This window comes from Triticum dicoccoides, chromosome 2B, assembly GCF_002162155.2.
Source record: "Triticum dicoccoides isolate Atlit2015 ecotype Zavitan chromosome 2B, WEW_v2.0, whole genome shotgun sequence".
NCBI lineage: Eukaryota > Viridiplantae > Streptophyta > Magnoliopsida > Poales > Poaceae > Triticum > Triticum dicoccoides.
The window spans coordinates 196,709,760-196,731,030 of NC_041383.1; the positions used below are offsets into that span (position 1 = coordinate 196,709,760).

Sequence of the window (21,271 nt, forward strand, 5' to 3'; positions counted from 1 at the left end):
GTATGGTTTCAGAGAAATGACAAAATTTTCAGAGCTCCGCAACAGTCAATTCAGGCATGGAGGTTCTATCTGAAGCAAGACCTGGAACTCCTTAGATTCAATATTAAGGATAAGTATGAACAAAGTTTCTCCGAGTGGTTATACAATAATTTGTAAATCCATGACTCTTATACCTAGAACATGCATTGGCTAGGTCCTGACTTGATCTTTGGCCTTTTAGGTCTTCTTTTCCACTTCTTTGTAATATATTGAGTTTTTATAAAATATACCGTAGAACTATTATTCTACGGTTTGGGGGTAAAAGAAAATGTTTCGAACATACGTTCTTTCAGACTCTTAATAGAAACAACTCATGAGACCAACCCAAACTAATTGCCAACGGAAGATACAATAACTTCATTGAGTTCCAAGAAAAAAATTACAAGAACACGAACATATAACATCTAAAAGATAAATTGACCCAGTGATGGCACATCCATATTAACCAGCTTCCACTCTTGAGCAAATTGGGTATCTCATCCCGGTGGGTTCAGCTTGAATATACTGTCCACGTGGCTTCTCCTCCGTTAGATCTTTTTTTAGGATCCTTGATCCGCCACTGGCAGCACTCCTAACTTTTTCCCGCAATCCACGCTGCCATCAAGCACCTCCTCTGCCCGGTACTTAAACTTGAACCCCAGCTCCACAAGCTTGTTCGTGTTGGCCTGCACTCTGACTCCCTCTCCCACCACCCTGACAGTCCACACACAAAGAGACATAGTATTAATCACAATTCACAACGCACCATGAGATACCTGACTTGGAACATTTAGTCGAAGAAACATACTCTTTCCGCGCTAGTTTGAGCTCTGGGTGCTTGCTCGCGTAGTGCTCCACCAGATCCTGCATGTTGGGGTGCGCGGTGGCGCAGAGGTAACGGCCGGCGGCGACGTCACCCTGGCGCTCCATGCAGAAGACGTGCGCCTCGCAGACGTCGTCGACATGCACCACCGGCACGGCGCCCAGGAGGGCCTGCGTGTACCTGAGGGCGTTGTGGTAAGGCTCGATGCCGGTGAAAGGCGACAGCATGAAGTGTTGGCTCTCGTTGATGTACGGCAGGAGGGTGTCTCCTCCTACGAGGCCCAGTAACAGGACGACGACGTCGAACGCTCTGCTCTCCGAGGGGCGCTCGTTGTACTTGACTAGCTCCTTCTCAGCGATGCACTTAGAGGAAAGGTAATCCTGCATATATAACATAAGTGAACATGGAACTCCAAAACAACAACAAAGCTTGATAGTACAACAAGTGAGCAGGCTTGTGGCCATGTTACGGGCCTAGCATGGCAAGCCGGCCATTTGCTAAAAATATAGTTTTTTTTTAAGAACAGGCAAAAGACTAGCAGCTCTTATTCCACACAAAGTCCGTGGAATAGCCTATATAATGCACAAGGTTGGCTATAAGGGCAGATGCAATATATTCACAAACAAAATTAATCCAGAATTTTTAAATTTAATAGGTTCTAAATAATATTATTTAAATAGTTTTAAAATAAAAATATGTTCTGGAAAATTAAAAAATTTCATGTTTCTTAATATAAACACGCTCATACATTCGAGAAAAACTTCATCCCATGTTTAAGTAAAAAGGTTCATGTGTTAAAAAATGTTCATGTATTTAGAAAAATATATTCATACACGACTAGATATATGGTCATCGACTTTTGAAAAAAAATATTTACTCATTTAGAAAATGTTTGTGTTTACAAAAAAATGTGTTAAAAAGTTTCACGTATTTCAAAAAACTACTCCGTGTTACATATATGTTTACATATATACTTCTTAGAAAGATATCACTGTGTACAGAAAAAACATCAAAATCGCAAGAACGCACTCACGTCCATGAATTCGTTGCTGTGATCAATGGGCAGGCCGAGCGGGGTCCAGCAGGACTCATTCGCAAACTCTTTGTACCCTTTCCCGTCCTCGCTGAGTGGCGACGCCGTAATAACAGACCCTGTACTGATGACACGTCTCACTGACTTGGACCGCTCGCACTGTTGTAGGATGGCACGCGTCGCGTCCTCGATTGCTTCGGTGGTGTCCTTGTACTGGAAAATCAAATCAGATAAAAGAAAGGCATGGCATAACTTAGCTACAATCGATTAAAGTGAAATGCGACATTAGTGTATGTTGTGATTTGAATATCGTGCATGCAACTTGCTGGTAAAAGCATCTAAAGCCGGCTTCCTCAAACGTTTTCTATGCGTCTGAGCACACGGATCGGTCAGTGACCGGTCACAAAAACGTGACCCGGCCGGGCACCTCTGACTGGTCCTATATGCCGGGCTGGTTGGCAAGCCGGGACGCGCACGTCGGATTCGACAGACAGGACCGATCACAAATTTCACCAAATCTCCCCCGCCTTATCAGACTAGCCATCCTCTCTTCTCTCTCGTCCGCTCCAGCCCTCCCCTAACTCCACCACCATCACCGCCACAAAACTCATCCCCGGCCGACGGCCGTCTCGCCGCTCCGTACACCGATGCCTCGCCGGACGCCGCGGTATGTCTGGCTATTCTCAGACCGCACCTTGCCGTCTATGTGTTTGACAAATTGTTTGAGCAGTTTTCTGTGATTCTTTTGTAGGCAAAACGATGGATTCTGGTGAGGAGTATGGAAACACGAAGCTTGATGAATTAATGCAAAAGAGTTCTTCGATTTGTCTGAGTAGGACATTGAGATGATAATGAACATGAGCATCCAGAAGGAAATGGGCAGAGAGGTGGATCACATTCTGAACTTCAAGGGTTGTATCAATGGGAGGATACTTTTGAACCGAGATAGGGTCGCTGGAGCACGACTTCTCTACAAGTAATTTGATCCCAAACCAACATTCTCTGATACTTTTCGTCAACACTTTTATATGCGCAAACCCTTGTTCTTATGCATGGTGGAGGAAGTGAAGGCACATGATCCCTACTTCAGGTTCACCAGGGATTGCAGCGGATAACTCTCATTCTTTGTTAAGCAGAAATACACGACTGCTATGAGGATGCTTGCACCACGTACCACCGTTGATGTCGTTGGTGAGATAGTTTGGATGGGGAGGTCATGCCTAAAGACCACTGTGAGATTTGCCCACGTCATGGTGCAGGTCTTTGGAGCAAAATATCCAAGAGAACCAAGTGTGCAAGATACACAAAAGTTGATGATGATTGGAGCAGCAAGATGCCTTTCATGTATGCTTGGTTCAATTGATTACATGCCATGGCAATGGAAGAATTGTCCCAAGGGTTGGCGCGGGATGTACTAACGTCACATCAAAGAGGCCGGCATCATACTCGAAGCAATCACATCAAAGGACTTGTGAATTTGGTATGCTTTCTTTAGCATGTCTGATTCTCACAATGACATCAATGTGCTCCAACAATCTCCCGTGTTCAGGACACTTTGCAATGGGAAGCGCCGCCGTGCAACTACAATGTCAATGGGCATGACTACAACATGAGGTACTACCTTGCAGATAATATCTATCCTCGGTGGGCGGCATTTGTGAAGACCATATCCGATTCCCATGACAACAATAAAGTCACTTTGCAACAATGCAAGAAGCAACTAGGAAGAATGTGAAGAGGGCATTTGGAGTGCTCCAAGGTCGTTGGGAAATTATTCATGGAGCTGCTATGATGTGGTAATCATGGACTTTGTGGAAGTTGATGGCATGTTGTGTCATTTTACATAGTACGATTGTCAAGGACGAGTGTAAAGGGGCAGTCCGAACTCATGATTTTGAGAAGCCTGGTGAACAAGTCCACATCCCGAAACAAGATGCGGATTAGATTATGAATTTTCTGCAAATTCATCAGAATCTTTGAGATGAACAAGTGCACATATGGGTCCACTACTAAATGATCTTACAGAGCATATGTGGACCCACAATAGAAACTAAGAAGGACCAAAGAATTTAATGTTTGAATTGTGCACTTCAAAAAAAATTATGTTTGAACTATATACGTTAAAATTATGAAACTACACCATGATCTTATGATATTAATGTGTATGATGGACGTCTATGAATTTAAATTATGAAACTACACAAAGATCTTATGATATTAATGGTATGATGGACGTGTATGGATTTGAATGGATTTAAAGGGTTAGATATGAGGAGTGTCATTGTCCGTAGGAGATATGAGGGGCTCGTGATGCAAGAGCATTGCTGGATGGTGGACCGTCTTGCGCGGCACGACCTCACCCACGACAACGTGTGTGCCCTATGCGACCAAGAGCCAGAGACGATGCAACATCTTCTCGCGTCCTGTTCCTTCTCTAGGAAAATATGGCAGGAAATACTTAGTTAGGTGAGAGCATCAAGTAGCCTACCAGATGGCGACACCCCCTTCCAAACATGGTGGACAACTTCGTCCGACCAAGCGCCAGTCTTCGCTCGCAAGGGCCTCGCATCCATCACCATCCTCACTGTGTGGTGGATATGGAAGCATCGCAACGGATGCGTCTTCGACCATGATCAGCCATCGGTCTTTTAGCTTAACACCACCATCAAAGACGAGGCACGCCTCTGGGCCAAGGCCGGTGCTACAGGGATAAGAAACATCATTCCCGAGAGTTAGCCTTTTTGTGTTTTGGGGATGAGCAGCCCCTTTGATCTGTTTGCTCCATCACTCACAAACATGCCTCTAGCGCACATGGCTTGTGAGTGTGTGTAATCTCATGTTGACACTCTTCTTCTATGAACGAAAAGATACGAAACCTTTGCGTATTCGTGAAAAAAAGATATGAGGGGCTGCCCAATAGGGGTCACTCACGGGCACGTCGACTGATGTTTAGGGGAGACGGATTTGCCAATCCGATTGCAGAAGCTCTAACACGAGAAAGCTCTTGGATGGGTGACCACTGACCGTAGCCATGGTTATTTTTCATCATGCAAGGATTTGCATGATTGCACGAATCCTGCACTGCATTACTCTTCCTCGTGAGTCTAAGACACACATTTCAAGGTTTAACAATGTCCATCAATTATACCGAGATTACTTCATTGCCATCAATTTTTGCCTAAGCATGACTCTAGGTTAGTTTAAAGTGTAATACAACAAACTGCCGATACACCAAAAATGAGTCAAGAAAGATAAATAAAATGAAGACATCGTGTATTACCTGTATTGAGATGGCGATAGGATATTTCATTTTGTTTCACAATATTTATGATCATGACTCAAAATATAAGTTATGTGACTTCAAAATTATATCTCCGGTCCAGCAGCGGACCAGAGGGGTCGACGATATGCGCGCGTTCAGGCACCAATGGAGGTGGGGTAGTGGTTGGCGGGGTGCGGTGCTGTGTCAGTTGGTGGGGGGAGTCGGCTTGCCGGTGTTCTACGGTGGTGTTGCAGCACGGTGGCGGTCTCTGGCGGGGATGGCTATTCAGGTTCGCATGGTCGATGACTTTTCCTCTAGCAGGTCAATATTGGGTGACGTGCGATGGACTTTCCTGTTGCAGTTTGGCTTTGGCATTGTTCGTGGATTTGGACGAAAGTCTTATTTGACTTTGTCGGTGCTGGCAACGGCAGCACTCTTCACGACGTTCCATTCTTGGTGGCGTTTTTGAGAAGCATTGGCACCTCCCATACGATGGGGTCCGTTACTTCGGGTGATAGCCTTGACTTGGCTCGCCAGGTCAGACTATGGCGGCATTCTCGATGATGTTTCCTTCTTGGAGGCACGGTCTTTGAAGTTGTGACCCCGTGGTTGGCGCATGTCCCAGCATTGGCGGATCCCGGGGGGCAACGATTTCGGCTGCGGTCAGGCATGGAGTGGCGATGCTTCTAAGTATGGTGTCTTGCCTTCCTCTGATTTTGGGGAGGCCCAGGATCGCTTCCCTTCTGTGTTGGCGTTTCTCTCGAACGGCGAGGTGGCGGCAGTTGAAGTGCTCCTTAGTTGATTTTGTTTCATATTTTACAGCTCTCGTGGCCTAGTTTAGCGAGGTTTTTGTGGCCATGGGTACGAGAAGGTTTTGCCCGGTTTTTCTCTAATTAACCGAGCTACGTTCGCTTTTTGTATCCGGTTTTCCTTGTAAACTGGCTCATTTCTGTAGGTTTTTGGTTTCGGTTTTCCATATAAACAGGACATGTTTTATCCTTCTAATGGAAATTGCGGGTGCCCCCTGCCCTTCCAAAGAGGTTCTTCGAAAAAAATCATTGAATACATTTTTTGGAATAGAATTCAACTATATAACCTTTTGTCTCACATAACTCATATTTATTTGATTATATTGATGACCAAGGTAAAATCTCGAAATGCACGCGGGGATTACTTGAGTATTTTTATAGGATGTTAGAAGACATCTTGAGTTCATCCAAACAAATCAAATTCTTTTTAAAATGCATTTACTATTCTTTCGAATTTAACTGTTTATATTGGTGTATTTGAGCTCGGTGCAGATGATTCATGTCCCTGTGTCAGTACCTTCTTTATTTTTGTAAATATATGAGTACCTTCTTTACGTGGGTGTATTTAAGTTTGGATGTTGGGAATATTAAAATTGTTGGAAAAAACTGAAAGATGAAGACATTTCTGAATGTGTGTGTTAAAAAGAAAGTTATCGAAAACCAGAAGTGAGAGTTGCAGGTGGTGAGCGTCCTTCCGACAGTGCAACAGTAGCTGTCGGAAAGTGACCACCAGACCCTTGCTAGTCAACTGACCGTGAAATAACCTTTCCTGTGTGAACATATATCCACCGGTGAGGTGTTAGCGAAAGCGAAGATGTTACTCCAATCCCGAGCATCGATGCACCCATATAAACAGTAAATTCTGATAAAACTGTAAAAGAAAAAACCAAAACAATTTGAAACCTTTTGTGGATTAACATCAACAAGCGTCCTAACATTCTGTAAAATTTCGCCACCAAAAGACATCCATAGTGATTTGTGCCAAAAGAAACAGAAAAGTTAGTGCTCCAAATGTTTGTGTTTTTTTGCGGGATCCAAGTGTGTGTTTTTGAGTCCCGATTTTTACTTTTTTGTACATGCCTACACAGATGTCTTTTGTAGGTGAACTTTTACAGGATGGTAGAAGATATGTTGATGTTCATCCAGAAAAAAAAAATCAGGTTCTTTTAAATTGTTTACTTTTTTTTGGATTTTAGTGTTTACGAGGGTGTCCGTGTCTTTGAGCTCGGAGCAGACTGTGACGGTACCTTCTTATATAAATAAGAGTACCCTTGTCCGTTGTGATCCTCATGATCGAGACACAACCGGCCGAGAAGACTAATGAGTGGTTACCTTGGAGCTGCCGGAGTTGTGCTGCAGCGGGGTGGCGACCAGGAAGACGAACTCGCAGCCCTGGATGGCCGGCTCGAAGGACGCGGCGTCGTAGATGTCCGCCTCGAACAGCACCAGCCGCTCCGCCGCGCCGGGGAGCCCCCTCAGCAGCCCCGCCTTCTTCTCATCCCCTGCGTGTCCACAACGGACCAAGAACGCTCAGAGAAGAACAGAAGATCGACGGGGACAGCGGCGCGCACGAAGAGAACAGCGCGAGAGAGCACGGGCGCGTACCGAGGTTCCGCAGGGTCCCGTGGACGGTGCAGCCTCTCTCGAGGAGCTTCTTGACGAGCCATGACGCGATGTACCCTGCAGCTCCGGTGACGCACACCTTGCTCATCTTCTCCGGCCGGTCTTGTCTATCCACGGTGACGCCCCGTGATCATGTCTTTATATGTACGTGTGGGGTGGGTGCTGGGCTCTCCCGAGCGATCGTCGACAATGACGCTGTCGCCAGATTTGCCTCGTCAAAGATGTCTCGCGGGAGCGGAAATATCGGAGCCCGTAGTAGGTGTCCACTCCACCACCGGTTTGGTCAACTCCAAGCACACGATCCCAAAACGTCCGTTTTTATTCATTTTTATCCGTTTGAAGGTGGCAATGAAAACGAGTCTGTCAGAATTTATTGAGCGCCGGCCATGCGCCCAACGTACAGCCGCATCTCGTTTGCTGTGCATGCAATTTTTTTTATTTTTTTAGAAAAGGAGGATGACCCCCGGCCTCTGCATCTGGGAGATGCATACGGCCGCTTTATTGATTATTCTCGAGGACCTTACAAATTATTACAACAATGTTGTTGACACCAGATTTTGGCATGGTCAATAACTTATTTAAGATGGCCTCAAATGGAGAAGTGATCTTCATGAAAGATTTCCGTATTGTCGATATGAACATCTTTGAAGTTTGGGTCATCGCAGTCCGATTTCATCTTGAAGGCCGAAACTATGTTCAAAGTACTAAGATCTTATATTCAGAGTACAGTTTGGCTGATTAAGCCCCCAAGACGACCTCAAATGGAAGAATTATCTACAAGGATTGTTTTCGTCTCGTCGAAACGATCCATTTTGATATAAAAATCGTTTCAATACGAGTTCGTATGCAAAAGTTAGAGCCATCGGAATACAGCCCTGTCAGGAGGCAAAAACTGGCGCGCCCCACCAGACACCCTGTCTGATGGGTAGCGCGAGGGATAACCTGTTTTGCGCGACCGATTTGACTCTCAGTATGACCTCTGATCAAAAAACGTTCAACATAAAAGTTGTTCGTCTTGTCGAAACAGTCAAGACTGCTTTTAGGCTCGTTTCCATCCGAGATAGTTTACCACCACAAAAAAGACCCGCAAGGTGCAGCCAGTTTAAACTGAACTGTTTTAGAAAGTTCGGACAAAATCAATTCGAAATTGACTAGGGTTTTGGACGTGAATCCAAGCCTTTTCCTTGCACGGGAAGTCCTGCCGCCTCTTATATACCTAAGGGGTGACGGCCGATTGAACAACACACAATCGATCAATTCATCTACCACTTTTTATCTTTTATCTTTTCTGCTTAACCCTAGTTATTCTTCTTCCTCGTTCTTCGTCTGTTCTTCTTGTTGCAGGGCGGCGAACCTCGAGGCCCTAGGGGCGATCAGGTTGACCTAGGGCAGCCCATAGCCGCCGTGCGCTCTGACGGGGTCCCTCCCGGGCGTGTGAGGTTTCGGGTCTTCAAAAGCGCCAGCCGGATTGTCTTGCGTACCGCGCTTCCGGCGGGTCTCCTTCGACGTGAGCTACGGTGCACCACCCCCGGCGTCGAGGGTACACGGTGACGTGTTCGTGTGCGAACACACTTTTTGGCGACTCCGCTGGGGACGAAGCTTCGAACGGTCTCCGGCCCGTTCTTGCTACGAAGAGATCGTCATCTAGGGTTTGCAGTCTACGAAGGTAATATGAATATCCAATCCCTTTATGTAGATGCAAATAATTCATATGGTGTTACTAGATCGTTCAATGAGTATACTCTATCGGCCAACCCCAATTTTTTCAATCATGCAACTGACTACGTGCAAGGGCCGATTCAAAATAATTTATATACTTCAACTTCTGATGATATTAGTAACATGCACCATATGTACCCCAACTCACATGCATCGGCAACCCAGCAAATTCATATGCCGATGAGCAACATGATGAGTTCGATTAATCAATTTGAAACACCCCAAGTTAGAATTTCCAATGACATACAAGAAAATGTTTCACCCTTTTATTCATCGGCAGCTAATGTGCAATATAGTAATCCAACCATGCCGATGAATGAGAGAATTGGCCATGCTACTAATGGCTATTTGGCCAGTTACTCTCAACCATCATATGCTACACCTCATGTTAGTAATTCTTCGGCACCATACACAACTGTAGATGCTCATAATTCGGTTTCACACCTTCCTGGTTATAGCCGAATGAATGTAAATTTTACAGAAGCGGTTGTGCCCAATATTGTAGAAGATGCGGTAGTGGTGGCTGCATTGAAGAGTTTAGCCCAAAATAAGAGAATTAGTGCTCTTTGCCTTGAACAACATGAAAAGGGGCTATTTCCTGATTATGCAGCAATAAAAGCTATAGTTGTACAAGAAGATGAATCTTTGCCAATTGATAAAATTGGCGAGCAAAAGTATGGTCTTACAACAATGCATATGCCTTCACCTAGTACTACAGCATATTATACACCCCCTACACAATTGCAAAATTTCGGCAACACCCGTGTATCATTGCCGAAAGAATCTAAAAGCATTGGGGGGCAATCATATCCGGAGTGGGATGAAATTGAGAAAAAGCTTAAAGCTAATTTTGCCGCTCGCCGTCAGAAACAAATAGAAAAAGAATTGGCTCAGATAAAAGAAGCATTGCCAATTGGTAGTATCAATGAAAAGAAGGATGATTCAGAACATGCAAGTACTTCGGTTGAAAAAGCCAAATCAAGTACTATATATTCTGAATCCATCAAATCCAACGAGGCAAGCATTATTGAGAAAGGGCATGGCAAGCATAGGAAAACAACAGGTGCTTGATTTTTCTGAAGTTAATGGAACCTACTTCCTGCCCTATGAGTTCCGTGCCGTAGAAATTGACAATCTTCAAGGACAAGAACAAGTAGCCGAACAAAGTTCGGCCGACAAAAATCTTGAGCGTAATGATGCACGGAATAAAGAAAAAGATGATGAAAAGGCGTTGGAGAGTCATCCAAAGATGAAGCTAGATATTGTTCAAGTCACAACACCATCATGCTGTCCCGACGTATTTGAAGAGGTATGCATAGCGAGTAATTTACCTATTTTCAGATTCGGTCACAACTTTATTGTTGATGCATCTATTAGAAAAATCCTCATAGGTAATTTTGAAAGACCAATGAAGAAGGGTAATTTACTTGTTAGCAATAAAATTGTTTTAGAACATATCGATCAACTAATTGTGCCATTTTTAAAGACCGATAATGACTTATTATTGCAGCCAAAGCTTTCCCCGTTGCTTTATCTAAAGTTCATATCTATTTGGGTAGCTTTGCTTATTTCGTACTTGGCTTGCACTTGGTCTCAATTAAGACATGTATGTTCTAACTATTTTTATTTTAGAAATTTAAAGCCAAGGTTAAATTCTGTTGAGAAAACTGATGCTAGTATAATATCTTACCCAAAGACATCGGAGATAGAGTGCAAAACACAATGCATAGCCGAATGGTGTGATACAAAATCTGAACCTTTCATTTGCTTAAATCCAAAGCCGTTCTCACAACAAGATCGGCTAGAGAATGAAAAGATTACCTTCAATTCAAGCATGTGTGATCAAATATTTTATTTGTTGTTGCAAAATAATTATATTAGAATTCTTGATCACCATGTTGAACCATCTGTCCAGGGACGAATGTATTGTAAGTTGCATGACTCGTCCAAGCATAATTTTGAGGATTGCAACATGTTTTGTCAAATAGTTAAATCTGCCATTGATAAAGGATGATTGGAATTTGTTGAGACACCAAGAGATGACCAGTCTATTCCGATTGGTCCCGATGGCAAAAAGTTTTTGCATCGGCTGCTTCAAGCCGATCTATTTGAAGAGAAGGTAAAAACTACAGGTGATGGAATCAAGCTTTCAAGTAAAGAAGTTGTTGAAGAGCATAATGAACATAATCTTGAGGGCAAGAATTCTATCGAAGCTACAATGAAGACGCCAAGGACTGGGGGGCAGCAAGCAAATCCAATGATCGATGAAAGCAAACCAAAAGAAAACAAAGGCCGAAATAAGCGCAAGTGTAAGAGATCAAACATCACCTTCACTGAACTTTTGGATACATATCAAAAGAAGAGTGAAGAGAAGAATGCTTATCGGCCAAATCATGCAAAGAAACCAAGGTCACCCCCAAGGCGCAAATATGAGGATCGGTATTGGCAAAGTGATAATTTTAATGCAACATATTCATATCCTTATTTTGAGCCGCCAATGTCAATGCCGTGGATGCCTCCCTATGCTCATATAGATACATATTCATCATGGGACAGGTATGATACAAGGGCACATTCTCCATCTTATTCTAGACCATCTCACCAATACTATGCAGCTCCAAGAAGATTAACATTTGAACAATCATGCTTCAAAGACCGTTTCAATCACAAGGAATCGGTCCAGAGCTCAAGGAAGAATAAACAGGTGGTAAAGCAAGTTTACCGCATGAAAAGAGATGTTCGTAATTGTGCTACTTCAAATTTGATCTCAAATAACAAAGATCCAATTAAAATGTTGACATTGGCTACAAAAGGCAAAGAAGTGAAACAATCAATTGATAAAAATCAGAGTGCCAAATCTGAAGAAAAGAAGTTGAGGGTGCACAAGGCCCAAAAAGAGTTGTCATTGGTTGAAACAAAATCACAGCCGAGATGCCCACTCGGTTTATCGTATTGGCGAAAGAAGGAATTACAAAAACTTAGTGCACAAGAGCTGAAAAAGAAGAACATGGCATGGGTTCTGAAGAGGAGCAGTCAAAATGAAAGTGATGTGCAACCTTCTATTGCAACAAGTGTTACAAAAGTGAAGAAAGAGAAGGATGGAAGCCAAAAACAGTTAAGCCGAAGGTTTGCATCACCCCATCAAAATCTTCGGTTAGCACATCATCCATATTCTTCAACCATACCATTGATGCCTTTGCCATGGAATTCATCATCAAGTATGATAAATTACCCTCCCTGGATTTATTTTAATCCATGGAAGCGACATAATTTTCTGCATCATGAGAGGGTATTACCAAATCTCTATACATTTTATTAGCTACATTTTTTCTTGCTAATCCAAAGGGCCGAAATATTTGATTGCTATTTTATTTGTTTATTTCGGCTATACATGATTTGGTGAATGAATTCTACATGGGCATTATGTTGATGGCCGGTATTTATCTATCGCCCTAAGAATATGTCAAAGCATGGCTGATGTAGTATCCTAACATCGTCCTTAGTTCAATTAGAGGCCAAAACAAGGTACATGTCCATTGATATTGCCCTTGTCTTTCTAGTACTATGGAGATTATTTTCGACAGTAAATTTGTGGCAATGGCCAAGGTGTTGGTGTTGCTTATTTATCTCCATATGGAGCTATTTTGTGAAGCCTCAGGCCGCTTATAATATTTTTGCACAATCATTAAAGCCGAATATGCATTGTCATTCGGATTGGAGCTTTGCCTTCATATAGGTGCTATACATATTGAGGCTTCTGGTGATTCGTTATTAGTAGTGCAACAAATATCCAAGGGTTATCAATATTTTGATGGATCACTTATAGTTTATCTTTTGGTATGTCTAGATGCAAGATTTACCTTGGGTTGCTTTGAAATTGTTCATATATCTAGGCATGACAATTCGAAAGAGTTGGCACAGCAAGCGTCCAGCTACTATGTTAACCATGGTGTATTGCATTTCTATCAATAGCCGATGCTAGGTCTTGTCAACATAGGTAAGGCTGAATCGAAGCCCACCGCTACGGCCACTAATGAAACTTTTATGCAGGCGAACTAAGGATTGGAGGAAGTTCATTCTTGATTATCTGCAAAATCCTAGCGAAAGGGTGAACAATATGGTTCGGAGGATGGTTTTGATCTATGGAACCTTATCACCGGATTGTTATAGAAGCTGAGAAGTTTTCACCCAAGTTTGCATCAAGAGGTTCAAACAAGCAATGGACGATATATACTTGTCGTCCTAAGAACATGCAAAATGACCGATGGAGTGTTGACATCGTCCTTAGAACAAGCTATGCAGAAGTTATTTTTCGGCACACAAACTTTGCCGAAAAACAGGGGGGCATGTGTTGACACCAGATTTTGGCATAGTCAATAACTTATTTAAGATGGCCTCAAATGGAGAAGTGATCTTCATGAAAGAGTTCCGTATGGTTGATATGAACATCTTTGAAGTTTGGGTCATCGCAGTCCGATTTCATCTCGAAGGCCGAAACTATGCTCAAAGTACTAAGATCTTATATTCAGAGTACAGTTTGGCTGATTAAGCCCCCAAGACGACCTCAAATGGAAAAATTATCTACCAGGATTGTCTTCGTCTCGTCGAAACGATCGTTTTCTTATAAAAATCGGTCCAATCCGAGTTCGTATGCAAAAGTTAGAGCCATCGGAATACAGCCCTGTCAGGAGGCAAAAACTGGCGCGCCCCACCACACACCCTGTCTGATGGGTAGCGCGAGGGATAGCCTGTTTTGCGCGACCGATTTGACCCTCAATATGACCTCTGATCAAAAAACATTCAACATAAAAGTTGTTCGCCTCGTCGAAATGGGCAAGATTGCTTTTAGGCTCATTTCCATCCGAGATAGTTTACCACCACAAAAAAGACCCGCAAGGTGCAGCCAGTTTAAACCGAACAGTTTTGGAAAGTTCGGACAAAACCAATCCGAATTTGACTAGGGTTTTGGACGTGAATCCAAGCCTTTTCCTTGCACGGGAAATCCAGCCGCCTCTTATATACCTAAGAGGTGACGGCCGATTGAACAACACATAATCGATCAATTCATCTACCACTTTTTATCTTTATCTTTTCTGCTTAACCCTAGTTATTCTTCTTCCTCGTTCTTCGTCTGTTCTTCTTGTTGCAGGGCGGCGAACCTCGAGGCCCTAGGGGCGATCAGGTCGACCTAGGGCAGCCCATAGCCGCCGCGTGCCCTGACGGGGTCCCTCCCGGGCGTGTGAGGTTTTGGGTCTTCAAAAGCGCCCGCCGGATTGTCTTGCGTACCGCGCTTCCGGCGGGTCTCCTTCGACGTGAGCTGTGGTGCACCACCCCCGGTGTCAAGGGTACCCGGTGACGTGTTCGTGTGCGAACAAATGTGCTGAATCCACCATCTTGGCAACATATGCCGCTACTCCTATCCAAAATGGTGAAGGGGTGCTAACTGGGCCACTACCCAAACCACTCACCTAAGCCTAACATCAAAAGCCAGAAGCCAAAACTCATTCGGAGGCCCCAACCGAGCCACATACCGGGTCTGGGGCACAATCCTGTCAGACGCACTCGTGTGTCATCGCCGCCATCTTCCACAAGTCTTCAGATCATATTGAGGCTTCTACCTTGTCTGGCAAATCAGCCATCGACGTCACCATGACGTCAGACAACAACCTCCTCCTGCGCGAGCCCATCTCCGCACATCGAACGCCAAGTCTCCGCAGCGCCATGCCATCGATCTCCGCCGCCATCAAAGTGTGAGATGAAACACCGCTCCACCATCCCTCCAGCCAGCACTTGCTCCAAGACGATGCCCCCAAAAGGGTAAGCGATAGAACGCCATCATCACCCGATCCGGAAGACCAAGATCTGGGGTTTCCCCCTGAGCACCCCGAACCTGATGGCGCAGACTGCCGACGATGCCTCGACCATCGGCAGTAGCTCCACCAGATCAAATAATATAGCTGAATGACAACGGCCTAGTTCACACCGGTTCATGTCGACTGGCAACCAAACCAGCGGCCTACAAAATGGCCACCCAAGTTTCATGCTGGCAACAAAGCCAGCGGCCGGCACACTAGTCAGCCTTCAAAATAGACATGTTTTTTTACGCCGGCAACAAAGCCAGCGGCCGGCACACAAGCTACCTTCAAAATGAACAAGTTTTTGGAGTTGGCAACAAAGCCAGCAGACGACGCACCAGCCAGCCTTCAAAATAAATGGCCATAGTCCACAGCCAAGGTCTCACCTAGTTCGGGCTGTTGCGGGCGAACATCTCCTTCTGCCGGTTCACGAACCAAGCCTTCCTCTCTGGTGACATGTCGTTCTTGTCGACCCTCATGATCGCAAGTGCCACCTCTTTTGCTTTGGTGTCAGCATTGGTGGCCTCGATCTCGAGCTTCTTGAGTTGTGTGGCCTCCTCGATGTCAAGCTTTCTTCTCTTCACGACCTCCTCCATGTCAAGCTTCTTCGTTTGGAGCTCTAGGTATATCTTCATTTTCTCCTCCTTTTGTTTGCTCCTCCTCTCCTGCCTCACTTTCTTTTGGCTCATCATGTTTTCCAAAGTTCATTGCAAAGCAATAGAAGACACATCACTCTTCTCATTGGTCTTCAAGCTTTTCTTGCCCCTTAGCCTCTTGAGCGAGTCTCTCTCATCAGCAATGGTCGCCTTCCCTCCTTTCTTCTTACGAGCGGCATATTGGTCATTGAACTCGGGGCAATCTTTGATGAGCGACCAATAATATGTAAGAGTATGTGCCGGGAGTTGAAGGCTTTCAAAGATTGAAATTCCTACACAATCAAAGATACAACCACAATTGTAACATGAAAGGACACAAAATGCATCAAATATAAATGGCATGCCAACATGAAAGCACACAAGATGAAAAAAACGAGAGGTTCATACCAAGTCACCAATGCCTAGGCCACACACGGGACGGGCTTGAATGCTCTCAAGCGCGCACAATATTTGTTGCACTCTTGTTGGATGAACCCCCATCTTTTTTGGATTGAATTGATGTTGCGGGTGCTCGCAAATTGTTAGGGGGCAAACTTCCTTCGCTCATGAAAGTTCTTGTGAACTCTTGTTGTAAAGACGAATCCTTTTTGCTCGGCAACTTTCATGGGATCTTGGCCTACCTCCTTTCAACTCTCGCAAATCAAAGTGTCCTCCTCTTGGGTGTATGATCCCGTACGAATGCTTTGCCTCTTCTTTTGTGCTTCGGCCCTTTGGGTGAGCTCATCGATATACACCAATGGCTCCGACGAAATGTTGACATCTTCTACCTCATCTTTATAATACAAGTCCTCATCTTCATGCCATGAGTTTCCATGGCCGTCCTCATCTTCATCATGACCGGCGAATTGAGTGTCCTCATAGTGGCCGCGGCCATCCTGGCTTTGGGTCATGTAGGGATAAGCTTGGCCTTGGCCATCGACGTGGAAGGCCTAACCACGACCCTCGAAGATGACATTGTCCATGAACTCCGCGTAGTCATGGTCGTGGACAGTCGACATCGACAGTGACATTTCATTGAACAGCCTGCGGATGCCGGTCATGTTAGCCGAAGAGATCGACCGGGGCGGCTTCCTATGCGTCTCGTCGAATGGCTGGCTAGAGCCACTGTACCCAGCGTGACGTTGAGGTTGATGTCGCCCACGCGCTGGCCGGAGCAACCATGTTGTAGTCTGGTGACGTGGAGAACCGTGTCTGCCCATGGCCATGCGGCGGCGGCGCACGACACACTGGCGTCTCGGGTGTGACGGACGAGCTCGGGGACTAGTGCTGCGGAGGATGGATGAACGGCCGACGAACCTGCACTGGTCGTGGCCATGGCACGACCGAGAGAATGGTCTGCGGGGGTCGGCACAACCCTAACATGAGGAGGGTGTGCGCCTTCGTGACGATGCACTCCTTGTCGTCGACGTCGGCATGGTGTTCCGCGGCACATAGCGTGGCGCGCCCGTGCCGGCAACGCAGTTGGCAACTGCCTTCTTCTCCGCCACCTTTGTCCGCCGGTTCCTCCACTTGGCCGATTCGGCGTCGAGCTTGGCGAGCTCCGCCGGCATGAGCTCCGACCGCGGCTTCTTAGTAGCCTTCTTCGCCGCAGCCGCCAGGATTCGTCGGGTCGTTGGCCATGATGAAGGGAGGGAGGAAGGGAAGGGGAGGGCGTGGGAGGGTTTGGGCGAAATGGAGGGAAAGTGAGTGGGCATGTCCCCGATGGGCGGGCCAGGAGAGGACAAGGACGTGCTCCTCCCGTCTGTCCACTTGGCCGCAAACGCGGTGCAAAGTTGGGTCGGAAATGAGTCGAAAGCGAACCAAAAATAGACATTGGTTCGTTTGCTCCTGCGTATTGGACCGCATGTTCTGTCCATTTATCCTCAGACGGATGTGGCCAAACCATTTGGGGAGTTGGTCTTAGCCGCCGGAGATTCTTGGAAAAAGTCAAGTTCGCACGTGGGCGGCGGCCGCGAACAATGATAATATAGCCAGTAAAGACACCCTCGCGCAGCCTCAGTTGTATCTAATTGTATTTCCCAACAACAGAGCAGCACCGCATGACACCGGCACAACCATGTGGACATACTATATGTGTCGATACAACAAAGAGACGGGCATGCTCGACCAAAACCGCCGTGTCACTGTACCAACCGATACGCACATTTTTCTAGTGCTAATAATCTAGACCAGCAACCTAAAGAAGAGGAGCTGACGGACGAGCGGCGACAGAGACATGTTTCTGCCTCTGCTAGCTGTTCGACTAGCGAATGTTGCGCGGCGCCCGTCCATAGCTCTGTACTATATATTAGCAAGTGTGGACAATTGCTAAGATAAACAGTGTAAGCTAGTGTAATTATATAAATTGCTAGGTAGCAAAAAAATCACGATATAGTCGATCGCTCGAATGCACGCATGATGTATATGGGCCAACGCAAGTTAATCGTACGGGCTGCGTCAGAATGTTAAATATTGAGTGGACGGAAGCTTGAGGTAGCCAGATGGGCTAGTCGAATATGTAAATTGTAGTAAACAAAAAATGCTTTTAAAAAAAAGAAACTCGACGATATAGAATAGAAGTAAAAAAAAGTTGCGAATACATGGATGTTATTTTTTAATCCAGTCTAAATTCGACCAATTAATATGAATGAAAAATTACGTAGTAAATCAAGAATATAATTTAATAATTAGAAAAGAATTAAAACCGAGAGAATCTTCTTAAAATTGAATGTAAGTACAAACGGCGAACAACTGTTTGACACACTGTATTCCTTGTAATGGCCATAAATACTCCACACTCATTCTTTTTTTAGTAGCAGAATTAATTAGTATGCGTGCTTACGGGCAAAGTCAATTATATAATTGCTATCTAGATCCTTGAGAAATGAAAATAAGCGATTTTTTTTCAGATTCTAAATATTTGCTTGCTACACTCCATTGAGCAGTTCAGTGTCTTATCTCTCTTCTGTGTGACACGCTTTCGGCAGGTCCCCCACTTGTGGCGCCTGACGCGTAGAGCATTCAATGCAGTATCACGATAGTGTGAAGCGTGCTCGCTACCGACATACAAACAGTCATCCCATGGGCCAATACCTCTTCGGTACTGCTCGCAGATTTGCCTCCTGAAGACCGGCCTCGCGTGCTTTCCCGCACGTCTCCCACTTGTACCATCTAGGGCATAGACCATGTAGGGTAGTACTGTGATAGTGTAGGACGTGTTCGCTACCGATACAACGAGCAGTCACCTCCGCGGCCAGTATTTTTCAGCACTACTCGCAGATTCGCCTTCAGCTCTAGGGCAGTATCGTGATAATGTGAGGCGTGCTCACTACTGATATAGCGAGTAGTCGTTTCAGGGACCAGTACCTTTTTGGCACTGCTGGTAGATTCGCCTTCTGATCACCGGCGAGCGGTGTTAGTGAACCTCGCCCATCGTACACCAAGTTCGAGCTATAAAAATAACAATAGACTTTCCTCTTCTTCTCCATCCCACAACGTATCTCATTCCTTCTCCCTAATTTTCGCTTCTTTTTTTTCCTCCGGTGATAAAAGATCGAGAGGAGGCCTCCAATGGAGGACGTGAGCTCAGAGTTGATCCTAGTTCTCATAGTTGGGCTGCTAGCAGCATTGTTTGGCTTCTCTATGCTCCTGTGCGCAATGATCGTAGATGATCGCCATGACGCTGCTGTTTAGCACCTGTAGTACACACCGCTCGGATCTAAGAGTAGAAATTATAGATTTCCACAAAAAAGTTTTACCAGACCCTCCACAGCCCGAGACAAAATAAAAACCAGCCCTGTTCTCACGTACTGCACCCACCACTTCATGATGTATAGATCTCTGTCCATCATTTAATCTGCAAAATCGTTCGCCTCGCCACCAAGCTTCACAACATCATACCCCAATTCTTCAGCTACTAACTTATTATAACAATCATCATTAAGAGGAATAGTGCGGTCCGTCAAATTAAATGAAGCAAGGGCTGAACCATTCTTAGTAAACATAGAAGCCAACTCAGAGAGAAGACATTCTTCAAGATAATCCATAGGCACAACATAACTACGATTACCAATAGCAGACGACAACCGATAAGATATATCCTCTGCCATACTTGGCCAGAATCGCTCAAAAAGAGCTCGCCCATTACTAACATGAAAAGGTGACGTAATTGAAAAGGCGTCGCCCAAACAACAGCTTCATCAAACAATTTGAACCACTCATTATCATCTCCTACCAAACCCCTAGCCTGACAGGCTTCTTTGAAAGTGGGGTAAACTCGTCCATTACGAGTCCTTAAATCTTCAAAGGATGTTGCACCACGAACAACCATCAATAACATCCGTAGGAAAAACAGCTCACCAGTGCTAGGATGTACATGGTAAATACGGCCCATTTTACTGCCCAACTTATTCTTAACCTTCTGTTTAGTCCAAACCTTCTCGCTTCTATTCCAAACCCACTCACTTGGAAAATCGAGGTAAGTCAACGACCTCGCAACTCTGTACTTTTGGCTTGCAACAAACCACTCAATCAACATAGTTGTCAAAGCAGATGGATTATCCAACACATTCCCAAGTTCATCAGTCTCGGCAAATATAACTCTGTTCATGCTAGGAAGATGCACAATTAGCCTCTCCACAGAGGGTTCACGACCATGAATACTGTAGGCAAACATTCTCCAAAAAGACTCACACACAGAAAGATACCTAAAAGAAATAGGTCCTTAAACACATAATTCAAACCAACAACAAAATAAATTAAATTAAATTAAATTACCAACAGCAAGAACAGCCAACCTGCACTTTAAATTACCAACAGCAGGAACAGCCAACCTGCACTTCACTTAGTCATCTATCTCATTCTTTCTGGTGGGAGACGGCACTGTAAAAACACACGACGGTCTTTCATTCATGTCAATACGCATCTGTACGACATCTGGTCCCTTGGTAAGATACTTAAACAAGTACTTCAACAAATTAGTCTTGTTGCACCACTCCACATTAATGTGAGCATCAAACTTCTTTAGCAATTTCATATTATAAGGAACAACCCATTGATTACCCATCTTAAGAGAATCTTGTTGCCTTAAAACATACAAACCATTGTCTCGCCTTCGATAAACAGGAAAACCAACATTATCAACCATCGTTTCATCCGAAAAGGCCTTAGGAAAACGTTTAGAACAGCAATTGTTCTTCATACAAGGACATTTAGAGTTATAAACTCCACAGGGGCCATGTATCATATACTCATCAACAAGAGCATAACCCAAAGGATCAACCAAGGGATCAGGAATCTCGGCGCAAATAAGACTATCTATGAAAGCAACCGAAGGCTCCTTTGTATCAGCTTTCAACCACACCAATGTATGAGTATGAGGAAGACCTCTCTTCTGGAATTCCACAACGTACAAATCTGCCAATATGAAAACAAAGTCACACATATAAATAACCAAAATTTACTGTAAAAACTATTATAAAACTCACATGCTTTG

At 44.8% G+C, this 21,271-nt stretch overlaps 1 protein-coding gene across 2 annotated transcripts; it reads right to left on the reverse strand.

The window, feature by feature from the left end:
- Nucleotides 1-342: 342 nt before the first annotated feature.
- On the reverse strand, nt 343-7,810 carry LOC119363032 (putative anthocyanidin reductase). Of its 2 annotated transcripts, XM_037628331.1 has the most exons (5): nt 7,551-7,809; nt 7,278-7,447; nt 1,875-2,087; nt 827-1,221; nt 343-732 (listed from the first exon to the last, which is right to left on the reverse strand). In XM_037628331.1, exons 1-5 carry the CDS (start codon nt 7,654-7,656, stop codon nt 579-581), a joined length of 1,038 nt encoding a protein of 345 aa, XP_037484228.1. In that variant the 5' UTR covers nt 7,657-7,809; the 3' UTR covers nt 343-578. The 2 variants fall into 2 exon arrangements, with proteins under 2 accessions (XP_037484228.1, XP_037484229.1); XM_037628332.1 differs by lacking the exon at nt 1,875-2,087 and having other exon boundaries at nt 7,551-7,810.
- Between the last annotated feature and the right edge of the window lie 13,461 nt (nt 7,811-21,271).